The sequence below is a fragment of the Puma concolor genome, chromosome C2, assembly GCF_028749965.1.
Source record: "Puma concolor isolate L17-30 chromosome C2, mPumCon1.1.hap2, whole genome shotgun sequence".
In the NCBI taxonomy this organism is placed as follows: Eukaryota; Metazoa; Chordata; class Mammalia; order Carnivora; family Felidae; genus Puma; species Puma concolor.
In genome coordinates this window covers 72,395,505-72,415,533 of record NC_141675.1, presented here as the reverse complement: position 1 = coordinate 72,415,533, position 20,029 = coordinate 72,395,505, and the positions used below count along the sequence as shown (strand labels likewise).

Genomic DNA, 20,029 nt, shown 5'->3' with positions numbered 1-20,029 from the left:
TCTTCTGACTTCAGTCCCAGTGTTGGTGCCCACATGCCGCATGGCCATCCCTCTTTCTCTTCCACAGACTGTGGAGGCTGCACGGGGTCAATTAACTGGTAATCCCTTCAACCATACCTGGCCACACACTCATTAGAGTTCACAGCTCCGAGGTCTCTTCATTCTTTCCCTAACTCTTATCCACAAGGTGAGAGAGACTATTCATTCCCTTTCAAGGGTCAGGGAGGCATTAGGGAGGAGCCAACCCACACATTACCAATGACTCCCAGAGGACTATCTAGGTAAGCAGAGGTTCCAGAGACTGATCCAGAATTTTAGAATAGGAATTCCCACAGCCTCAGCTTCTCTCTTAGAGCTGTTTCAGGGAAGTCAGGCAGATGGAATACCTTAGCCGAGACTTTCTTGGCTAGAATTGGCCTAGTTTCTTAATTTACTTTTCTTAAGTTATGTCAATAAAACTAGAGCATTTGGTGACTGGGGAACATGCTGGTAAAAACACTTGCACCTTCCAGAAAATGAGGAAAGCCGCAAAGAAGGGTACTGGGTGCTCAGGCTCCAAGTCCACTACTCTTGTTCAAAAATTAGCAATAGAATTTACCTGAAACATTAATAAAGGGGACAAATTCCACTTCACTAGCTAATAGTCCTCCTCTAGAAAAAAAACAGATGCAGTATAATTCTTCCTTGTGACAGCTGGATAAATTTGCTATCTCGAAGTCAATAATTTGGTAGCAATATATTAATATATGGCCTTTCCATCTATTTTAAAAAGGGTGTGAGGACTCAGTCTCTTTGCTCTGAGATAACTGTCAACATTTAAAGGTCTCCAATTTAGTAGGGGGATGAAATTCTTTCTTGTGACTTGTTTGTGACTTGGTATATGGATATATTACTTATTAGGGGCAAGAAGTTGGGAGATGCATCTAATCACTGATTAGTAAGTTTCACAGAAACTGTTTCATGGTCTTAACCACATATTTACCTACAAGGATTCTTATTTATTGTATTTATTTTGGAAAATTTTCCAATCTTATAAAATCTGGAAAAGACAGAAATGATAAAGAAACCATATTTTATTTTTGTGACATGGTTCCTCCAAAGTTTCCTTCCCACCTACCTTCAACAGTCTAAGATCTTACATACTGCACTAACCTGGCTATTGCATATGCTTAGAAACCAGACCTCAAGACCTCTTCTCCTAATTCTTCTCAGAAAGAGGCCAGGTCTCAACTTCCTTACCCTCAAAGCACCATTGATTCAGATTAGTCGAAGCAACTATTCTAAGCACCCATGCTGGTGAAGAATAATTATCATACTTTCTCTTGAATGTTGGGACATCCATCCATTTGTGCAAGTAAGATTCAAGCAGTCTGGAGTACTTATATTTGGGGAGACATTTTTCAAAAAGAAAATAATAACAAGGTGATCTTTAGGACTTTGTGTTTTTCACTGGTTTCCTTTTTCTTATAAATAACCCCAGAAAAGTACCTTGTTTTGCAAATCATCTGAGATATTTAACAAGGGACTGAAAGTAACAAGAGTAACCTTTAATTAAGATTACATTTTTGGTTGTGTATTTCACATATTATTAAAAGTCTCTAAAATATAAATATATTATAAAATATAACTTTAAATAACAAATTTTGGATTTATCATACAAAACAAGAAAACAATGCTTTATTCTACATTTACTTCTTAATTATCAAATTTATATTATTTACATAATATATAAATATATATTAAATAAAATATGTAAATATATATTGTTTATATTTATCTCAATGTTGAGATAAAATAGGTGCTAAGTAATTTAGAGCCACATTAGTCAGAGTAAACGTGATAGTAAACTTAACCACTTCATCACTGGTTATAGGTGAATGAGAACCGAGTGCTGTCACCTTGACCTTTTGTCAAGAAAGCTTGCTAAGCACACAGGTAAATAAGCCCCAGGGACACAGTGACAATTAGGCTTAGGCAGGAGAATGTTTAACCTTCTCAACAGAACAAACAAATGGTAAATTGTGGACAAATGGATCTTGTTAATTAAAAATAAGTCTTATCTGTCCTTCAGAGCAAATTTCAAACATATTTACTTGGCAACATATTATTAATATTAATGAATTTTTATTTAGATGCTTGAAACTTATTTAAATGTCTTTAAGACTTTTTATCTAATTCAGAATTCACTTCCTGTCAAAGTTGCCCATATTATGTGATTTCAGTATCTTAAATAACTTGAAAACAGCATCTAATACTTGTATTTATTAAGTAAACTTGAGTGTCTATTTTATACCTAATCGTACAAAATGGTTCAAAAGAAATGAGCATAGTCTCCACCCACACAAGGCAGTTTTTTGATGAGGCACAATCAGAAACCATTTTACAAAATAGAGGATTATAACCAGGTCCCTGGGAGGAGGCTACTCTTCATGCACAACTCAGGAATTTGGAGTGCAAGGCGGTGCTGTTTCTCTCTTGAGGAACAGAAATTGAAAAAAACAGTGAGGAAAACTTTGGAACCAGTTGGTGACTCTAGTCATTGAGGGCTGTTTTTTTTAATAAAAGTAGAGACACAGCGTGACTCAACTTTCTCAGAAGTGCTCCTGGATGGTCAGGAACACACCCTGAGGCAGGAGAGAATGAAGTGCTTAGCCTTGCTGTCTGGTGTGGAGAGATTACATTTTAAGAATCCCATCAATTTTACACAGCAATGTTTTCTGCCTCCGGCCTAAATGTTCCAGATTTTCTGAGTGTGTTTTAAGAACTACAAGATAAAAGCTACTGATTGGGCACCCAATAAGATTTGTAAGTACTGTTAGGGGAGACTCCCTGAATCCTAACAAAAATAGTGATAGCAGTGGCCATAGCAAAGGGGCCTGTTAGGGTGGGAACAACCACCGCCAAAATAGAGCCCCCATAGATGACAGCAGAGCAGACCTGGGGACGCCACACTGACTCTTGAAAAGACATGACCCGGGCTCAATGTAGGCATTAGGCACTGTGGACACAGTACATAGGGCACTAGATGCTTTTAAGGGCCCATAAAAATGTTTTAATCTCTCTTAAAATCAGAGCCCCCAAAATGACTGTTATAATAATGGATGTGTAATAATAAATCCAGCCTGGATTACGTTTGTCTTTATAACAACACAGTCATAAGATGCGACTTTTGACTTTTTCCTTTTTTTTTAATGGAGGAAGGGACCCATGAAGGCAAAAGTGCTAGGGCCGCATGGTAGTCAATATCCCTCTGCACCAATCACTCAGGCCAAGGAGCGTGAATGTGCATGTGGGGGGCTCAGAATCCTGGTGACTTTTGTGGGTGGAGGTTTAGAGTTAACAACCATAGAGATTGTTATCCATGACTTTCTTGAACCCACTCCCTGCACAGCCCCACCACCTGGAGAGTCTGGAAGGGCACAACAGGAAGTGACTGTTAAGCACATCACACGCACCAGGGGCACAACCATTATATAGGAGAAATGAAAGACTTTCTAGAGTTCCTATAATAGTGATGGCTTGGAGCAGAGTGTACCTCTCATCTGGAAAAACAATACTGTGGAAGAAAAACAGGATAGTAAGGAAGAACTATATGGAAGCCCTCACTGAACCAATAGTGAATACATTATGATTTGTGAATTCTATATATGAATCTCTAGTTAAGAATCTCTGTCCATGCATCCTAGTTGTTTACATCTGGATCTGTGCTTTCTTCTATATGATTAGAAACAAGGATTGGCCAGTAGACCCAGATTTAGTTCTATTTGTATGGCTTTTAAAATTTAAAATTATTCTGTTGGAGGAGGGGATGGGGAAGATTTAACTGTAACTGATAGAACCAGCCTGGTCTAAACCCTCCTCTAGTTTGAAGAAAGCTACAGGAACACACAAAATGGGAAAGGACACAATATGGTAGGCAGGGATCACCAGCATTCAGAGGATACCAGGAAGCATTGTTCTGACATTTTCCCATGTTGGAAAATGACACTTACCATGACATTTATCTTCCCAAGTAAAAAAAGGTTATCCTGTCTCTGCACGTGAGAGACAAGACAACCATCAGAAATTAGCTTTTTTGTGGGTAGCTTCTTACAGGTGCGTTTAAGTCCAGGGTCCAGAAGTTATGAGATTTATCATTTTTCAGCATATGCAAAACTGAATATCATTTCATTTAAAACAACGTTGTTAAACTAATATCAGTGGCAAGTATTTGCTTGCCTACATGTATATATGAAGAAATATATTCAATACACTCAAACTTGTAAAGTTGATGGTAGTTTGCCTATTCTTAAAACATTCATCCTAAAAAACTGTTTAATCTCCAATATTGTAAATATGAAACTTTGGGAAAATGCATGAAAATGTCAGGTTTGCTATTTTTATTTTTTATTAGTGCTTTTTCTTAATTTTTGGCAACAGCATGTATTAATTTTTATAATTATAACAAAAGAAAGTCTATTTTTTAAATTCATATATTAGATAATTTGGGGTTAACAGTGATGTTTAGTATTATAGTCTTTTACTTTTCCCCTAACTTACTTTTTCTCCATTTCTACTTTTGAATATCTCTGTTGAAGGCACTCTGGATTATTGTTGATAGATTAAGAATAATAAAAATGATTTTTAAATTACAATCTGCATAGTAGCAGTAATAGAATTTGCAACTACAAAATTGCTTATGAATGGGACATGTAACTTTGGAATTGTACACTTGAAGTATTTTGTGCACCCAAAACCTCAGGACAATCCTAGTAAAGATGGCATTTAATAGCATCAAGTTAACATTTAATAAGAATTAAAGTGATGCTAAAGCTTATAAACCTGATAAGATCTACGGAATAAAAAGAAGTGTATATACATGAAATCTGCAGGTTAGTTTTCCATAATGATAACAGAAACAAAAACATTTCATTCAAAATATACTCATGAGTGAAGTTATGGATGGCTGATTCTTACTGACCGTTGCACACTGAAGAAAACGTTTTTCAAAAATATTTCCTTAGACCCACACTCTGCGATTAATACTGAGAAGTGGCTCCTTCTCGAAACTTAAGTGGTATAAACAACCTGCATTTATAGCAATCAGTGAGGCGGATGTGGGAGAGAAGGAAGCACACAGTCTGGGAGGTGGCTGTGCCTTCAGTCCTGGTTTAGCCACATACTGGCTTTGAGGCTTCAGCCAAATCACACCATCACACACACACACACACCTCACTATCAATCTGGCAAAGACAGTTCGTGCCCCACAGAGCTTTCATGTGATGGTACAAGTAAAAATAGGTAGAACACCTAGCAGAGTACCCAGCACATAGAAGCTTCTCCAAATAATTTAGTTCTCCTCCGTATGAGACCGGCCTGGAGCCAATACCTCCACATCCAAAGATGTCTGGTAGCTTTCACAGCCTGGTGTCCAGCCTGCGAAGATCCTGTGACTTCAGTACTTTGTACTCTGTTGTTTATGTACTATGTTAACACAGACAAGTGAGCCAAAATTAGATTTTCTTAATAAATGTCAATGTCACTTGCTGTACTATCTGCATTTCATTCATGTATGCCTGATCTTATAATAGAAGTTAACAAAAAGATTGTTCTCAAGAATTATTATTTGTTAGAAAAGTGATTATTTTATATATATCACTGGTGAGGAAACAAAGTGATAAAAGAAAAAAAAAGAATATTGGAAATTTTTCTACAGAAAATCACCAAGAAAAATAGAAATCTCTACATATGGTGATGTTTTCCAAACAGTCAATATCATCTCAAGAAATTAAAAAAGGAAGTGAGGAAAGGTGATTTTGAAGTATTATTCGAAAAGAAATAGGCTGAAATAAATTGCTGGAAGGTGTCCCAATGTGCTAATCAACTTGTAACATTGCACTATTCTTTTCTGTTGTTGCTAAGAATTACACAGAAGCATACAGGCTTAATGTACTCTAAATCCACTTGTATGCTTAAGCATATATTTCATTTTTGCTCTCTCTGTATTGTTTCAGATAATAGATTAACATTGAGTCTTTGGTGTGGTTATATTTAGAAAATTGAGCTTGAAGTCTAGATAATTATGCATACATATTTCTTACAATGTTTTAAGCCACTGACTTCAAAAACAAAAAAACTTGTATGGGTGTATCACTGTCAGCCCTGCACAGCTGCTGATAAGCAGAGTAGTATCGTTCCCTGAATTGCCAAATCCATTATCAGCCAAGTTCTGAATTCTAGAAGTGTTACCCCCACAAGATAAATGGACATGTCAGAGATAACACAGCTTGATTTGAAGATACCAGGTGGAGGTGGCAATATGGTCTGGGGGAAATCTTGCTTTGCTATATGAGCATATTCATTTGATTTGCCAGTGGTTGTATACGCTCTGTCTGGAACCATGGAGATGTCATTGTGGCGGACCTTCCCGTTCTGTTCTCCGACGGTACTACACTTGTAGAACAGTGAGGCTCGTGGGGTAATAACTCAAAAGCCAAAAGGTGTAAAGAAAAAAAGTTGCTAGCAGGCACTAACATGGGTGTCATGACTCTTTTCAGGTAGTAGGTGTAACCTTGAAGAAAAAGTGGCACTGTCTTCAAAAAAGTGACCTGACCCTGGCTTTGGTGGGTTTTTCTGCAAGAAATAAAAAGCACCGCATGTGTTTATTATACATCCTTTCTAGCTGACCACTGCTTTGTTCTAGAGTTCAGCATGAAAGGACTAATTTTTGTTTTGTTTTGTTTTTTGTTTTAGTGAAATGGCATGTCCGTTGCTAATTCTAGCTATAATAGTTGCACATGTGAAAAATATCTGTATGTAGTTTATGATTGGTAGCATTTCAAATAAATGGTATATTGAAATATTGACCTGAAATTTTTTGAGATGCTTATCAATTGACATCTTTTTCTTAGCCCAAGAGCAGATTCTGAATTATTATTATTATTTTAAAAGTATACCTTGTTATTTTAAATATATTAGGAATTTAAATATAAGCATGCCACTTTGTTTATTGCTATATTATTAGAACTTCTTGGAGCATGGAAAGAATTCTTCACAAATGATTTTGCTCTTTTAAAAAAATAAGCTGCAAATATATTTGTTAAACTATATTTAGTCTACAAATGAGTGTAGCTTTTAAAGCAATATCACTTTATAATATGTAATGTTTCATCCAAATAATGTTTATAGTTTGAAAAAATGTTAAATAGTTTAATAGTGCCATAATAAATATTTTCCCAGAATTCAGAATTGTATGCATCTCTGTTTTAGGAAGTTCACATTGCTTCATAAAGAAAAAACCTGGGATCATTATGCACCCCAATTTGTTATGCAGTAAATCATTGTTTTTCTTTATTTTTCCAGAAGTCAGTTATTCTAAGGATTGTGGCCATATAAACTTTCCAGAACACATATGGAAATTACTACTGTTATATGTGCTAATAAAATCTCTAGTAGTTGATATTCCATCATGGAGATAACACATTATCATTCAGTAATGTTAGTTCTTAAGTCAAAACACACCAAAGAAACTTTCCGCCTTGTAAAGAGATTCACACATGTTAAAATCTATAGAGAAAGTTTTTCTTTGTTTTCATAAGTAAAAGCTGCCACTCATTACATTTTAGAGAAGCAATGCCTGAGAAAATAGACAGTTTTGCTTCCTAGAGTAAACCTACCTTCTAAATACTTAAAAGCCCTCTTGCAAGCCCAAGATAATAATGCACTTCCATCCTTTTTTGCTGCATGGAAACTATCAAGATTTATCAACCTCTGGAGTTATTGTTGACCCTAGCTCTTAATTACCTTTCAGATAACAAACCCCCATATGTTCATTTTTGTATCTTTGCCTATGATATCTCTATATGCTACATTTGTATTTTAAGTAGATTTACAGCACAGATATTCATATGTGCTCTTAGTATAAAATTATTTTCTCTAGGGAAGCTTTGCCCAGAGACCTGAAAAAATGGACGTTTTGTTTTTAAAATGGTTAGAGATTATTTAATTTTTACATAGTATAAGATGTTTCTAATTGGGTTGGGAAGGTGATATTTTGTTTTGTTTTTTCCATTATGCCATATCTACTCACAAAAACTTAATAGTCTGGTAAACTAAAATGACAGAAAGCCAGTATACCCCTTTACAGTCCCAAATTCTGCTTGTGGGAAACAAAAAAATGTGGGGATATACACACACACACACACACACACACACACACACATATATCAGTGCCTCAGTTATCAACCATCCTTTATTTACACCTAGATTTATGGGATTCTCCAATTAAAAGACATTTCTAAACTTCTATTAAAATTCTTCAATCTCAAAAACATTGAGAATTGCAGACTTTTTCGCCAAGGTCATATTATCTCCACAAAATACACAAGCTGGGTGAATTTCTGTGATGTTAAGCCACTGAAGAAGTTTTAGAAGTTTTATGACACTTTTACTCTTTTTATGCCCAATCCAATAAAAAATGACAGACTCCAGGGACCACCCAGCAAAACCCCTCTGTGGGAGTCAGACACTGATCCTAATCCCGATCTCAGATGCAGACTCTGTCATTCAAAACATTTAAGAATGTTATAGGAACAATTTGTAAATTAACATAATAGACAATCCATAGTGTTTTTAAATCAATACTATAAAAATTATGTTCATGTCATGCAAATTGCTTTAAAAAATATTATACATATAAAATACTATGTTAAAATTAAATATGTCAGCTGTAAAGGTGAAAAAGTAGGTAACTAAAAGTTCACAAATAATCTTTTTTCAGATTTTGTGTGTTTTCTCCTCAGCCAAAAGCCTCAAGATTCACTTGCAGCAGCCTACCTCTTCATTTATGTTGGATTGCTCTTTAAACATTAGAATATCTTGTAATAATAAGTTAAAGATTTCTCCTGACACAAGTCATTGTTGATTTCACTGTTATAGGGAAAAGGCTCTAGGGCGGCAGATAAGGCTGTTGCCATGGTGATGAAGGAGATACCGAGGGAGGAGTCTGCTGAAGAAAAGCCCCTCCTTACTATGACATCACAGGTGGGCAGACCCATAGGGTTCCTGTAGGAAGCTGACATATGTTAATCTATCAGACATTGTGATTTCTAACTAGCAAAAAGAAAAAAAAAAACATTAACTTGAACCAATTTTTAAAAAACACAGTTTCAATGAAATAATTATACAATATAAAATGAAAAACAAAATTGCTAAAAAAGGAAAATTCCATCATTTAGTCATTTGTGGATATTAATGTTCATGACTCAACTTTAGTTTTAAAAAAATGTATGTGCAAGTAAACCATGTTGCTTCTTTATAAAGGAATCTTGTTAACAACTTTGGGAAAGAAATAACAATTAAGCTAATGGTACATTTGAACAACAACCAAAAAAAAAAAAAAAATCAAATTCCTGTGAATAAATACAAGTTCTATTGTATACATATGTCAGTTTACCAGTAGAATATCTAAATTTTCTTAAATGTTAAATATATTTATGTTGTGACTATGCATACTACATATATGTCTATACATATTTATGTGGATACCTAATTTACAGGAATGAGCCAGAAGTCCCTGAGTCCCCATGCAGAAAATGGCATTTGTGACCTTTCTTATACTTAGTGACCTTGAAAACAAAAATATCATCTCTATTATACACACATGAGAGCCATTTTCAGCATTTATTATTACAAGTATAGAAAAAAGTTTGCATTTGTATGCAAAGACACGCTGAGACTGTGAATCCTGTATGTCCTCAGGGACTTTTGAAACACCCTGTAAAATCCACATAAATATGTATAGTATACTCATCACCACTCTGTGGAACTATCAGTTTTAAATTTTTAAATGAAAAATATTTTTACTTGCATTTATCTTATAATTTAGATTAGATTGTTATCTTAAACATTTCTTTTTTCTGTAATGCAATAGTAAATGCAGTGATTCAGTTCCAATTATATGAACATGTCTAGAATTAGAAACATGTCCATTTACAGTCCTCATGAAAGGCATTTATATCAAAAGCTAAATTATGGCAACTTATTTTTAGAATATCATCAGATCACATCCCCAGCTGCTGCCAACATGTGTGGTTTTATTTTATTCTAAACACTGTGTTGTAAGTAATGGAAATCATAACAACATACAACAATCAAAATTGAATAATAAAAAAAATTATTAAAGATTCCTAGGACTTTGGGTTAAATTTTATATTGTGAGATTTTTACCCATAAAGAAGAGATGCTTCTTCCCAGTCACACATAGTGGTAGTTACAAAGAAATATGCTTTATATTTACCAACGTCTCCATTCTTTACTTAATTTACATAGTAAAACATGTACAGTTTTACATCGATCTCCTACCCTTTGTAGGATCCATGTCCAAAATACGCAGCTCAGAGTTCCTCAGGTAAATGCTAAGGGAGGTGAGAACTAGTTGGGAGTTCTTGGCTAACGACAGAGCCATATTCATCAGTAGAAGACCTATCCAGATTTGCCATTGGCATAGTTGTACTACAATATCATTTCAGATTATCACAAGTTAGGACAGGCCCCAGGACCTAAGATTCTTTCCCCCAAACCATGCAATGCTATGTGCTTTCCAGTAATCCCTTTCAAAGGTCCAAAATTACCATTATAACCTACACTTGAATTTAAAATTTAACACAAAATACATTTTTTATTTTTTTAATTTAGAAAAGAAATTGTGATTACCATTTTTTCATATTCAGAACATTTGTGTGTAGCAAGTTCCTTCTTTAATCCCTGTCTAATGTTTCATTAACTGTTTTTGAGGTTCTAGTTACAATTTTACTGCATGAAGATTATGTAATGCTTTCTTTGGTGCATCATATTCTTGTTGCATACTGGCTAGTTTATGAATCAGCAAACAGTTCTGATTCATAAAACGTAATGCATCTGTTGTGATGATAATTTTATGGAATTAATTTAGTGACAGCTATGATACAATTATTTCTCAGTCAAATACAGCTTTATTAGTTGACATACTTTTTCCACTATACACAAGTGGCTTCTTCCCTGCTATGCACCAGTGGCGTGCACAAGCCAAAAAGCAGCAGAATGATCTGAAAAAGTGAGTACTTCTCATAGCAACCATAGCATCCAATCCGTGTACCATACCACATTCTTACTTGTTATCCTGTGTGAATGTATTAGTGTCTTGAAATATGTCTGTCCAAGCATCCCCTGTATAGCCCCTTCTGACATAGTGCTACATACTACTGACTACATTGACTCATCTTCATCACTGGTATGTCAATGCCAGCTGCCCATTCATAGATTCCAGATGTGTCTGAAACTAATTGCTGCTCTCTCGATAATGTCCTTAGAGTAACCATAATTGATAAAGTACAAAATAAGTTCTTGAAACACTGAGTCCTAACTTGTTTACTAACTGTTCAGTCAACAGGTTGTAAGTGTAGAATAGTTTTTATTGCAGCATTTTTTGTATTTTGTGATTATTACAATCACTTTTAGAGAGATTTAACCAAACATAATCCAGTGAAGTCATTTATAGTACACTGAACAAATTGAACTAAAACGTGAGAGTTGGCCAGATGACCCGAATTCAGAAATTGCTAGGCCCTCTGAGAATTCCTCTTTTTGTTTACTTTCATTATTAATTCTGTATTAGCAAACAATATGTTAAGCACTTCATAGAAGCTCAGATTCATGCTGTCCTAGACTAACACTTGAAGTCAAGCAGTATGTAAACAAGTGTGCATTGATGAAAGGTTTGAAGGAAAAACAGTACGTCCTCAAGTCTTTGAGGGAAAGAGTTTCTCTAGACCTGTGCTGTCCAATACAGTAGCCACTAGCCATGTGTGGCTATTGAGTGTTTTGTGACTACCCATAATTGAGATGTGCTAAAAGTATAAAATACGCACCAGATTTTGAAGATTTTATTCAAAGAAAAGTAATATAAACTGTCGCATTAATAATGTTTATGTTGATTACGCGTTGAAATGATCAGTTTTTGGATACATTGGGCTAAATAAAATATATTATTAAATTTATTTCCTGTTTATTTTCAATGTTTTAAAAGCGGCTACCAGAAAATTTTTAATTAGCAAGTTCTCATTGTATTTCTATTGCACAGCACTCCTCTAGACTGTAATAGTATAAATTAATCCAATTTGAGGAAGAAGGAACAACTATATGCCAAAAGATTGCTTATATCATAGAAAAAATTATTATTCTTTATGAAAATGAAATTGTTAGCAAACATTTTTTCTCATAAGGAACCATCAGAAATTTCCATTTTAACCACATCCCATAGCACTTTTTTAAGCAAGATATCTATAGAGTGTAATATCTGAAAAGTGTGTGTTTCAGATCTCTTCTTGCTAAGGGAATTTTTTCTTCTTTTTTTTTTTTTTTTTTTTTTTTTTTGGCAAACTCAACCCTTGTTTTTCTATCTGTCCCCACTCCTGATACCTAGATACTGATATTATTTTTGTGTCTTATAAACATAAAAAGAATAATGTCCTTGATTGGAAAAAATGTTCTCAAGGCTGCTAAATATAGCATTGTTTGGGTTTCTATTACCAACTTGAAATAATTGCTTTATGTTCTCCTGCCTGCCTCAATGTTAGGACTACCCAAGCTGTAAACAGTAATATCTATTCATTTCCCCATGAACAGATTCACATTTTTTAAGTCTAACTATCCTGTCAGGAAAATATAGTCAGTTGGTTGACATTTAGATCAAGTCAAAGAGTTGCAAGTTATTACATGGTTATCCTTTACTGCGGTGGGGGGAGGAGGCAGAGCAGAACTATTAGTACGATTACTAGCTCACAAGAAATTACTTTGGTCGGGTGTGAGAGTTACCATGACAAAACTCTCAAAGTCTAAATATTTAAAGGATGCATCCTAATGATTTAATTAGTTGTCTTGGGGTTTCAGTGGATTGAGTCAGTTAACTTAGTTTTGACATGGTCACTATTTTGATGGGCACCACACAAATTTCTAAACTTGCATAGGACTAATAAAGCCATAAACAAGTAGTTCAATTATGAAATTATGAAAGAAAACCTATTTTAAAATGACACATACTTTGCATCAACAATGTCACAAATAATAAATGAATTTTCAAAATGCAGAGATATACTTATTAAAATCATATTTATGTTTTTATATAAAACAAAACAATCTTAAATTTTTCAATTTTATTTAGATGAGGTAAGATACATGGTATATTATTACAAACTTTTTAAATTAACAGTTCAAATATGAGATACTTGTAAACTGTTTTTTAACTTACTAACTTTAACGTTTGAACTTTTAAAATTATTAAGTACTAAAGTGTTTAAAAATAAAAACAACATTTTACTTGAAACTAAAACAACAGTTTGAGATCAACAATCTGAAGTGTAAAAATTATGGAATAATGGATTATCATCCTTTACAGACATTGTAAAATGTATTTTGGTCTGGTGTTAATTCTTGGTGATATAAATTATTACAAACTTTTATTTAGCTCTGTACTTTTTAATGAAATACCTAAGCAATATATTGTTCAAAGATAAATAAACATATTTAAGTCACAAAACAAACAATATAAACATACACTGGAGCTTAAGTAACAGGCAGTATTTAAAAGCAAAATACTTTCATCTTGGTTAAATATTCCCCTGTAGCTTAGATTACATAATAATTTAATTGTTAACACTGAAATTAGAGAAATCAAGTTGAACTAAGGCAAATGCATTTTTAGATAAAGTTTTCAAAGAGGCAATAATTTAGTAAAGCTGATATTATTGTCTGCATTCCGTGCAATACTAAACACTGGATGTAAAATAAGAACCAATCTGATCCTGTGGTGGTTAATAGTTGCCACATCAACTGACCAGTCTAAGCCATAAGTTAATTGAAGGCATTTGACAGAATATTTCATTCACAACCTATGATTATAAGGAAAGTATAAATGTTCAATAGTCTTTGTGAATTCTGGGTGACAAGGAAACCCCTACATGTAAGTGCACAGCTTTCTTACTTCTCCTCTTTCCTTTTGTTTCTATGTCCATTGACCATGTAAGGTTCTCCCTCAAAATCTTCAAATTTGAATCTTTGAATTAAAATCCCTGAGTGAGGGGCGCCTGGGTGGCTCAGTCGGTTTAAGCGCCCGACTCTTGATTTCGAGTGCTGCTTCCAGTTCCATGGGTGGAGCCTGCTTAAGATTCTCTCTCTCCCTCTACCCCTCCCCTGCTTTCTCTCTCTCACTCTCTCAAAAAATAAATAAAATAATAAAATAAAACATAAAATATAAAATAAAATAAATAAATAAATTCCTGAGTGAGGTAGTAATGTTTTCTTGAAGTATCACTGGCCTCCCATTTGCACTGGGCCATGTCCTTCTTCCAAGAATGGCATGGGGCAGGCCTATGCCCTTGTTTTTCTCATTAGGCATTCAAGCTTTGCATTCTTGACTGTTTGGTAAAAGCCTTGCATTTAGAAATGAACCTTTAGATAACTTTAAGTTTCCAAACATTTAAATGGCATGACCCAGGGAGAAAATGGACTTATATTCAATGGTTTAAAGCCTGCCAGGAACTTGGTAAACATTTCTGAGGACCACTGGCCTGTCTGTGAGTTGATCAAACCCAGTATGAAACTGGGGATGCCCATGTAATCATTCTTTTGTACAATTCACCATTCATTTAGACTGTAAATCAGTCAATGTTTATTAAACTGCTGCTATGAGATACAAAAGTTAGTTGGATAAGGTCTCTAGCCTCAAAGAGGTCATAGTCTAGTAGGGGAAAAAACAGGTGAAACTAAAGTTATAAGACTGGGTAAAACATGGCAAGAAGGAGATGCTCTAAGAAGACACTCACTGCGTAGTGCTGAAGAAGGTTCCCAGACAATGTGCCAGTAATGGGATCCTGAAAGAGAAGTAAGAATCTCTGACCATTAGAAAGGCTTTGAAGTGTTTTAAATATTGAGAAGAGAAACAAAGGAGAATAAGAAATGAAAATTTTAAATGTAAACAAAGTAAGAAGACAAAGGCCCTAAAAACTAATGTAGTGGGTCATTTTAAATTTTTTTTTTTTCAACGTTTATTTATTTTTGGGACAGAGAGAGACAGAGCATGAACGGGGGAGGGGCAGAGAGAGAGGGAGACACAGAATCGGAAACAGGCTCCAGGCTCTGAGCCATCAGCCCAGAGCCTGACACGGGGCTCGAACTCCCGGACCGCGAGATCGTGACCTGGCTGAAGTCGGACGCTTAACCGACTGCGCCACCCAGGCGCCCCTGTAGTGGGTCATTTTAACTCAGATGTGATCATCTGATTAATCCAAATTGCAATTACTTTAACTCAATTATTTTAAAAAATGGAAACCTTTTGACTCACCTTTTATTATTTTTTAACATCAATATACTCTGTACTCAAATGATGAAATGAGGTAAGTTCATAAAGTATTTTTCAACTGAAGGAAGTAACTCTAGGAGAAAGTCAATAAGTCATATCCTACCAACAAATAAGGAGAGAATAGATTGGTCTACAATTTGGAAGCAAAGTTTAGAGGAACTCTTTGGGAGATTCAGTTCATTTTGCAAGTTTCCTTTAGGACCTAAAAGATTTATTCTCAGGTCACCATAGGAAAACCATAAATTTGTTTGAAAATGAGGAGGGGGCATATGAGAAGCTATTCTTATTTATACAAATACAAATAAAATAGGACTTAGTATGGCTAAAATAATGATTCCCAAATTCATCCAACTGAAGATGCAGTTCAAAATTGGACAGTTTGAGGTAGATATTTTTACATCCTCAGTTTCTGCAAAGTCACTGTCCCATTTGGTAGGCATTTATTGATCCCCTCGTACATGAAAACATTCTATTAGAAGTAGTGAAGGATATGAGTAAGACATAGCCTCTGACCTCAGAACTTATAAGAAAAGATTTCATGATATTTCTTGTTTCATCTTCCCTATCTCCATCAAAACCAAAAAACTTTCAATTCCTAAATTACCTTCCCATGATATCTGAAATCTGGCCCTTTATCCTCTTCACCCCAGAGACCTGCCACCATCCCCCACTCCACCCCCAGAATTTCCCAACAGTTAAACTGTGCCCCATTTTGAAAAACACAGACTCAGAAAGTAGTTTGTTATTTCCTTTTTGATTTGTATCTGTGCAAGAAAGCCACAGGAACAGCTCAGTTATGGAAATTAGGCAGATGTAACAACTCCATCAGTCTGGGTTTGATGTGTGCTCAGAAACAAAACAGTAGATGTGGAAGAAACACAGACCTTATGAGGCAGAGGAGAAGCCATACCTCAGTCCTGGACGCCATAGGGTCTCTCTGAACAGCCTCCTCTTTGGTATTTCTTTCTTCCTATGTTGAGAAAAGTCTGAGAATGCTAGAAGTACTTTCTCCAGAAAATAAGTCTGAGGTTTCATGAAGAGAGAGGCTCCAAAAAAATATTATCTTTGATAGATAGACTTACCTAAAAGGATAAGCCCTCTCAACTGCCTTTTCCTTTGTTTTTCCATTTAGACATTTTTATGTGGACAAAAGCCTTTCTAGAAATATTTTTATCAAATTAAGACTATAATTTTTAATGTTTACATCTAAAAGTACCTACAGAAATCTAACACCCTGGTCTTCTAAAACCATAGTTAATCCAGGCCCATTTCACACATTTACTCACAGAGCTGTGATATGAGAATTATTATTAGTCCCTGTTTACAAAGGAATTTATATCTAAAATGAAGAAAAAAATAAAGAAAATAAGACTTCATCTTTGTTTTATGTGTCTCTGAAAATGCAGACTTGCAAATCAGTATTTAAAAATCTAGAGGTTTTTAGGCACATCTTGTTCTTAAGTAGAAAACTGGATGGTTATGTCCATTTTAAGATAGGCCAATATAAAAACTCCTGAAAAACGAAAACAGTTAATTTAGGAATTAACCACTTTAATGTCATGATTATATTTCTTCCCTTAACCATGGAAGCAGAACTTAAGGAAGTCTGGATTCTAAGAGGTGCAGAATAACTGAAAGTTAATAATTGGCTGCCACTGCTAATTAGAGACCAACTAAAAATCAAACTGAAGGATTTCTAAAATTAGAGAGCAAGCCAATGGGAAAATACAATTGAATTGACAGAAATCTATTTTACATATAGATTTTCAGAAACATATCCACTGGATACCTATATAGTTAATATAACAATATTTTCTACTCTCCCAAAATAATGTTTGTTATGCTCTACAAAAGCATCCCAAGGAAATGTAAGAAGGATATGTGCCCATAGATGTCTTGAGTTTTTTTTTTAGAGAGAGAGAAAAGAACTTTTATCCACACACATACAGATCTCTGTGTGCTTATCACATAATACTGATGGCCCATCCTAAACAGAATGTGTCACCTCAAAGTCTGGGGCCAGTATATCAGGTCTCAGTAGTGTTTTGTCCAAGTGAAGAGTGGGATTGGTCCTTAGGAACTGTGATTCATTAGGTGTCATTTTCCACATATTGAAATTAGAATTTTAAAACAGTACTAGGAGAAAAAAAAGGCTTGAGCTTTAAAAACTGAAATTGGCTGCATCCAACATATGTTGACAGTGCTAAAAGGCTCATTCCCCATCCCTTGATATCTTTTTTCTTTCTTGCCCTTACCTATTTATTTATTTATTTATTTATTTATTTATTTATTTATAAGCTTGCTATTCTCATTTTGTTGCAAGGCTGCATTTTAATTCATCTGATTCTGCAGTGTAACAAAGCCCTTTGATACCTGTGTTCATCTGTTCTCAGCTGGTGAATGAACAGCAAGAAAGCAGACCCCTCTTGAGTCCCTCCATCGATGACTTTCTTTGTGAAACCAAATCGGAGGCAATAGCAAGGCCAGTAACGTCCAACACAGCCGGTAATTCTTTCACTTTTAACTGATCCTCAAGTAGAGCTAATTTTAACTATAGTGAAATGCATATTTTATTTCTATAATGCATTTTAAGTAGAATAATGTTTGCAACCAATGAAAGCTTAGAATATATACTATTCAACATAAAATGGTAAATCACTCTGTAATATAAAAGAAACTGCAATGTATATTACCCAACCAATTTTGCTGAATATTAGCAAATGAATCTTTTCTGTGCAGATTTACATCTTTGCATCTCAAGTCACATTACAAGGAATCTTTAAAACAAAAACATCTATTTCAGAGTAAGGTTTTAAAGTTGTGGCTGGAAATATTTTGTATGACAAAAGTCCAAAAATGTAGGAAGCCCCTTCAAGTGGATTGAAATGACAAAATTAAAAGTCCTAGAGACTTGAAATGTTGAAGAGCCAATTTCATTTTTCTGTCATGTAAATGTGTTACTGGTTTCCTCTTACAATGATTTCTTTGCATATTCTTCTGGAATTAAAACATACCCAAACAGTGAACTATCATCTGTGTAGGCACATACATATAGGCACTAATAAGTATTCATCCAATGAGTGGATGCAGGATCCCACTGGTATGAATCACATCTCCTCTAGTACCCTCTGCATTTGCCAATTTTCACTGATGCTAAAACTAAGTCACTTAGTTAGGGCCCACCCTGAGGGAGCTACATAAGATGTGACGCAAAAGCTACTTTTCACCTTCTGTATCAGAGACAGCCTTTCTGCATTGATTTTATTCAGTCACCACTCACGTTCAAAGGCATCTTGTTCAAATAAGTATGAAAAAATGATGTTCAGAATCAAAGAACAAAGGCTATGTTAGATTGCAGGAAAGAATTTAATGGAGAAAGGAGAGAACAGTTACGTGCTGCCTTGTTAAATGCATCCATTTCCCAATCATGTCCTCAGCTTGCTGTTTCCTGGTATATTTTCATTATACTTTTAGGTAAGTGAAGAAAATCACGAGTGAAGGAAATTGTGGGGTTTTTAAATGCTAAAAATTACAACGGCAAAAGTTAACACAAGATAGAAGCTTTATGCAGGAGTATAGTCTACAGTGTCTGGAGTCACAGTTCACAATGTCAAAACCCAGCTGTGCCACTTAGCAGCTCTTGTCCTTGGGAAAGTTGCTTAACTAAGTCTGTTTCCTCATCTATAATGGTAACATCTCATAGGTTACTTGGGAAGATTAAATGAAGCAATCTACGTAAGAGCTTAATACCATGTAAGCTCTAACAGATGTTACCATTACTGTTAGGTAATGGTTAGGAATGTTAGGAATGTTAGGAAAACAGTATACCTGATGCTTCTCTGTTGAAATGCATTAACTTTCTTTATATCACACCAAAGCAATCATTTTCTAAATTCAACTATCACTTTGAGTAATCAAGCAAATAAAATTATACTTGGTACATTTAAGCAGGAAATTAATAAGTTCAGATTTTACCTGATCAAATTTATCCTTCTTATCTATGAAACTAGAGCTCATTCCTCCAAAACTGGAGAGGAGCTTTGTGTCTCTCATTTCAGGAAAATCCATGAGAATTGGATGCACTGAGAAGTTCCCATTGTTCTAAAAAAAAAAAAAAAAAACCTGCAAAGGATAGAGTTCTCAGATCTTGATTCCAGTACCTTATGCACTTTCCAACTCCCACTAATGCTAAAATTAAGTCACTTAGGAAGGGCCCACCAGAGACAGCAACATAATACTTGATTCAAAAGGCACTTTCACTTTGATTTTTCCAACATATGAAAGAGATATATGAAATATTGGAGAAAAAATTCAAAAGAAGATGTAATTTCTTACGATTGCAATACTACAATATTGCCTTCTGTATACGTTTTCTAGACTTTCATGACAAGATACCACAAATTGAGTGGATTGAACAACAGAAATTTATTGTTTTGTAATTCTGGGAACTAGAAGACCAAAATTAAGGTATCAGCAGGGCCACTCTCTCTCTAAATGTCCTCAGGAAGAAACTGTCCTGGGAAGGACAGAAAGGAAAAAACTTTCCTTTGCTGGTAGTTCATTGGCTTGTGACAGTATAACTGTAATCTTCACATGACATTCTTCCTGTGTGCATGTCTTCCTGTGTTTGTGTCTGTCTCTGTATCCAAATTTCCC

The 20,029-nt window shown here is 34.8% G+C and overlaps 1 protein-coding gene across 17 annotated transcripts in view; it reads left to right on the top strand.

The window, feature by feature from the left end:
- The window catches only part of PEX5L (peroxisomal biogenesis factor 5 like), a 231,150-nt gene that overhangs the window by 120,275 nt on the left and 90,846 nt on the right, over positions 1 to 20,029 (top strand). For 7 of the 17 annotated variants that reach the window (XM_086674786.1, XM_086674782.1, XM_086674790.1 and 4 more), the window contains 2 exons: positions 8,917 to 9,021; positions 17,767 to 17,878. In XM_086674786.1, coding sequence (XP_086530912.1) covers positions 8,917 to 9,021; positions 17,767 to 17,878 — 217 coding nt within the window. Of the gene's footprint in view, positions 1 to 6,536; positions 6,603 to 8,916; positions 9,022 to 10,976; positions 11,072 to 17,766; positions 17,879 to 20,029 lie in introns of those variants that run through there. The other 10 variants (XM_086674787.1, XM_086674792.1, XM_025914069.2 and 7 more) reach the window with 3 other exon arrangements.